Consider the following 5,180-nt stretch of genomic DNA (forward strand, 5'->3'; position numbering starts at 1 on the left):
CAGCTGCACTACTGTTGCGACGTTACTGTCATTAATTGTCTTGTCATTCAGGTCAGAAATGGAACCTTTATGGATTGTTTTACTGTTGCGGTCTGTACATTTTGATAACCAGAGGTCAAAATAAATGGACACCCGTATCTCTGCAATCAGAGTTATTTTACCCGATCGACCTCCATTCCGGTAGCAGATTAAATTTATAATTACAATAGTTCGTTGTAAGTTTTATTGCCGGTACACGTGACCCAATACCGGCAGGTAAATGGAAAGTTAGGCGTGGTCGGGACCGGTTCGTGAAATATCCTTGTGTTAAGTAAGGTGATCTAGTTGGCCCTGTGTTCGAACTTTAGGTACTGCGATAACGCGATCTTACTACTATTGGAGAGAGAGAGATAGGAGCAAGTAATATAGCGGCTATAGTTGGAAAGCCTCGAATAGATCTGACGCGTGCTTGCGGCAATTTGTGGGAGCAATGCGGACGCGGTCGCACCCACGAGCCTTGGCTATCAGGAAGCGAACTCGTGCAATTATCAGGTAACATTTAAGTGCAAGCGGGCCAAATTTAATAACAATTTTGGGAGTTTAGTTGCAATAAAGGTTGTTGAAAACACGTGCTTTAATTTTAATTACGATGCAACGCAACGCATACTATATTCAACTTAAATCGTGTAATTTAAGGTAGGTAATAAACCTCATTAATAATTTGACTTCAGCTTTCAATGAAATTTTTAGGCAGAAAACTAAATGTGACAAAACATGTCTCAAGTTTGAGATCAAACGTTCTTAGGATATTCATCTCCTTTGTTTGTTTGTTAGTAAAATATTACGCAATTATAGTTGAGTAAATCAAAATATGGTCAATCATATTTTTATTATCTATTTAGGGGAAAGAAAATCAGTTTTACTTAAGAAAAACTACGTTTATTTACATGTCCAGTACTGACGCTCTTTCCAATCAAACCCCTCTTCCACAAGTAACAACAACAATCAATATATTTATACCTGTCCATTAACACACAATATCACAGCAAACAACAATTAGGAAATGCTTTCGAAGCGGCCGAGTGCGGGCCCTTCGATGACTCGGCGAGTTGCTAATTGATGCATGCTTTTTACGTGTCTCGGCCTTAACAAATCGCCTGAGCCTTTTATAGTTTAGATTTATACTTTGTGGAAAGAGTACGTGTAGCCGTCAGGCGCTCTGTTTAGGCTGAACTTTCCTGGAGGGAAGAAGCGGCTTGGCTGTGGCGTCGTTTGGTCGTAGTACTGTTGGGGAGCTTGTTGAGGCTGGGGCTGATATTGCTGCGCAGGCTGATAGGTCTGCGTGTTCAGGCCACTGTACTGAGCCTGCTGTACACCGGGGTAGATGTTGTTAGGTTGGTACTGCGGCTGAGGCTGAGCCTGGTACTGCGCCTGGTATTGAGGCTGAGGTTGCGCCTGGTATTGGGGCTGAGGTTGAGGCTGAGGTGCTACGTAGTTTTCTTGTTCGTATAACTCTGGGTGGTATTGTCCATCGTCTTCATTCGGCTTGCCACCGTAGTTGCGTTGAGGAGCGGGAGCAGTGTACTGCTGGGGAGCACTGTACTGGGGCGCTTTGTAATCCGGAGGGTTGTACCTCGGGTCGGGCTGGTAGCCTGGCGTGGGGGCGACAGGCAGAGGCGCGGTAGGAATGTGGTCTCCGCTGGCTTGGAAACCGTTTTTCCCGGCTACGTAGTTCACTGTTTTCCTTTGACCGCTAGGGTCGATGTATGAGTAACTGCCTCTCCTGTTGCCATCAGCATCTGTTTCTTCTTTGAAGTCAATTCCATCTTCTTGCTGATATGCGGCTCCGAATGCTCCATTGCCGCTGAGGTAGCGAGCTTCCTGGACGATGGCGGCGGTTTTCGGATCTCCCGCGTATTTGGGGACACGTCTGCCTTGTTGTTCCTGGCACGTCGCGATCGCGAGCACAAAGGCGAATACAACGAGCCTGTACATTTTGCGATCAAAATGTGCACTGCCCGCGTGAAAGTAACTTAATATGTCGTTGCGGGCGGGTGAACTCGTTTTATACGGACAGCGAAGGCCTTGACGCGTATTGGAAGGGCCTACGGGCGCGACCGCGAAAATCTCGCGCGTTCATAGCTCCCGCCCGCATCCGATGCATGCGTGGACACATCAGGGAAGTGACATTAAGGCGAAGATCGCCAGTGTCGTCCTAGAGGAAAAAAACAACCTCCGTTAAATGTCAACTGGTTGATCTATTTTTCGAAGCGCATAATTGTTTTAAATAAATAAAATACTGGTTGATAACGAACGACAATTTTATTGTCGTCTTCTTAGCGTAAGTCGTTTGTGTTATTTGATTGTGTTGATACAGTTTATAAAGATCGCTTTTAGATATAAGTTAACCTAATAATCGAGTTAATTATTCTTTTGTACCAACACGCTTTTGCGAATTTATTGTAGAAATTAATGCAGGTTCCCACACGGCGTCTTATCAGGTTTGCGTAAAACTGCTTAGTACGTTGACGCTGATGTGTAATTATAAGTAGCGCTTTGTTCTAGGTTAGCTAATCCCAAGTTACTAGAGCATGTAGATAATTTAACTATATTGCGTGATATCATAGTAGGTAAATATTTTAATTAAAAAAAAAAAGTTTAAAACGGAACCTTTAAGGTCGAAATGTATTTTTAACGAAGGCAACATGACTCAACGTTCATTCAATGTTTTTTTGCAACGTTTGCATTGAAATTGTAGTGACAAGATGGCTTTGAGTTTAAACGGACTTCTAAAAAGGAGGAGCCGGAGGTAATCAAATCGACCGTATTTTTTGTATTGTTCTGCATTTCTGAACCAATTTGGTGGGTGTTTTTTTAATGTTGGTCCCATTTTTGTCAAAATACCAACCAACTGGCTGTATTTTATACACATGGTCCCCGTTTATTGTCAATAAGTATCAGAAAAAAATTTCCACTAAATGCATCGGGAGTAAATGATCTACAAACATCTTACAGTAAACTTTCGTCTGTTTTCTTCCTTTTGTATTACAATAATTAATATTACCTACTTTAAGAACACAGAAGAGATCTTGTTTATTTTATGCTTCGTTCACGCTGACTGAACATGGATCTATTACTGTAAAGGACACTGAATATATTATATAAATAGATTTATCTATTCGACATAGCTCACCGGATTAGCAAGCTGAAGTGGCAATGGGCAGGCCACATTGCGCGCAGAGAAGATGGCCGATGGGGTCGAAAAGTGCTCGAGTGGAGACCACGGACTAGCAAACGCAGCGTAGGACGTCCACCCACAAGATGGACGGACGACCTTGTTAAAGCCGCCGGAAGACGCTGGATGCGGGTGGCTTCCAACCGGTACGAATGGAGGTCCAAGGGGGAGGCCTATGTTCAGCAGTGGACGTCTTATGGCTGAGATGATGATTAATACTGATGATGATGAGATGATGAACGTATATAAAATAATCAAAGAGTTCAATTCAAACTTACATTTAACACCAAAATGATGTTATTTTGTTTTTTTTGACCCGTGTGTCGAACTTGCGTCAATAAATGTACGGTAAAGTACGAGCAAAATACATGCGCAAATGGTAACTAACGGACATTATTTAGATATCATTTTAATATCAAGTGTTCATTCGAATTAGCCTTCTGGTCGTTTTATCCTTTTGAGGGAATCTCACTCAGATTAATATTCCTAGAACAGTAGGTACGGCTACCATCAGTTTGGCATTGACATAAACGCTATCGTTAACTTAATTTAATTTCTATGCATCTCGCTCGTACTGGCAAATTAGTGCGAAAGAGATATATAGAAAGTAAATTACGTTCACGATAGCGTACAATGCCAAACTGATGGTAGTCGTACTGAAAAAAATTGTGTGCCTATAGTTATTTTAAACCGTGTTACCGCTAACAGAACAAGGATCTATTGCTCTACAGGAAGCTGAATAGACATTTTAACCCCTCTGAGCAATGGCCGGTTCGAAATAAACTCCACAGTTAGCCGGGCGCGACTACGCATAACAAATTACTTTTTACTCGCTCGCTACCCACTTTTCTGCTGCAGTGAAGACTGTATTCGAACTGACAGACCTGAAATGGAAATTCGAACTGCTGTGAATAGTACATTTCGATGCTAGTGCGGAAGGTATGTCATTACTTCACGAGTACCGAGATATCTTGCCACGAGCCGCAGGCGAGTGGCAAGACTCGGGACGAGTGAAGAATGACATTTCCGCACGTGTATCGAACGACGTTTTTTAATACAGTTGCGAAAAAATAAGAAAAACATTGTTAATCGTACACTAAACAAAAGTGGTAACAGTGACAGCTCGGTTAGACGTCGTCTTTAAGTATATTATATCTATGGGCGTTTGGCAGCTATTCCGTTCCATTCAGTCAACTTATTAAGAACGGAATTTTCAATATTGAATATTAAAAAATAAACGTGTTATAATGATGAAGAGGTAAGTATTTAAATATGAAATATGCAATATTTTTCGTATTCTTACATTAACGGTAGGTTTTTATGCTGATTACGACGTTTAAAGGAAACTAATATTAACACTCATCAATAAGTAGTCGTGAATTGGAACAAGTATAAATTTAAAAAAATTGGAAAAGTAAAAAGCACTAGTTCGAGATAACCAACTTTCCGCACGCTAAACAGCTACGTAAAGTAGCACTTTTTGAGCAACTGTATTAAAAAATATTTTTTAGTTTTACACTACCTATCTCCTTAACTGTGTGTTATGTTTTAGTTTTTCTTGCGTTTTGTATTAGATAGGTATAAGTAAGTAGAGTATGAGTATTATATTCAGACTTAGATGTAGGTACCATTGAATCATCAGCCAATAGTTTTTAGGGTTCCGTACCCAAAGGGTAAAACGGGACCCTATTACTAAGACTCCGCTGTCCGTCCGTCCGTCCGTCCGTCTGTCACCAGGCTGTATCTCACGAACCGTGATAGCTAGACAGTTGAAATTTTCACAAATTATGTATTTCTGTTGCCGCTATAACAACAAATACTAAAAAGTATGGAACCATCGGTGGGTGAGTCCGACTCGCACTTGTCCGGTTTTTTAAATAAGTCTCTGACATAAAAATTCCCACACAGAAGCCGTTCCCATGTGATAGAAATGTTTTTAGTAACCGCCTTTAAAATGAATGTTGTA

General features: G+C 41.2%; 1 protein-coding gene across 1 annotated transcript; it reads right to left on the reverse strand.

Annotated features, from left to right (window-relative positions):
* Positions 1-896: 896 nt before the first annotated feature.
* Positions 897-2,019, reverse strand: LOC134671214 (activating signal cointegrator 1 complex subunit 2 homolog). The gene has a single exon (XM_063529008.1). The coding sequence runs from the start codon at positions 1,972-1,974 to the stop codon at positions 1,159-1,161; it is 816 nt and encodes a 271-aa protein (XP_063385078.1). The 5' UTR covers positions 1,975-2,019; the 3' UTR covers positions 897-1,158.
* Positions 2,020-5,180: the final 3,161 nt, after the last annotated feature.

The sequence above is a fragment of the Cydia fagiglandana genome, chromosome 15, assembly GCF_963556715.1.
Source record: "Cydia fagiglandana chromosome 15, ilCydFagi1.1, whole genome shotgun sequence".
In the NCBI taxonomy this organism is placed as follows: domain Eukaryota; kingdom Metazoa; phylum Arthropoda; class Insecta; order Lepidoptera; family Tortricidae; genus Cydia; species Cydia fagiglandana.

Excerpts from the sequence above, each read along its gene's own strand:
- LOC134671214 (XM_063529008.1), bottom strand. The coding sequence starts at position 1,974 with ATGTACAGGCTCGTTGTATTCGCCTTTGTGCTCGCGATCGCGACGTGC.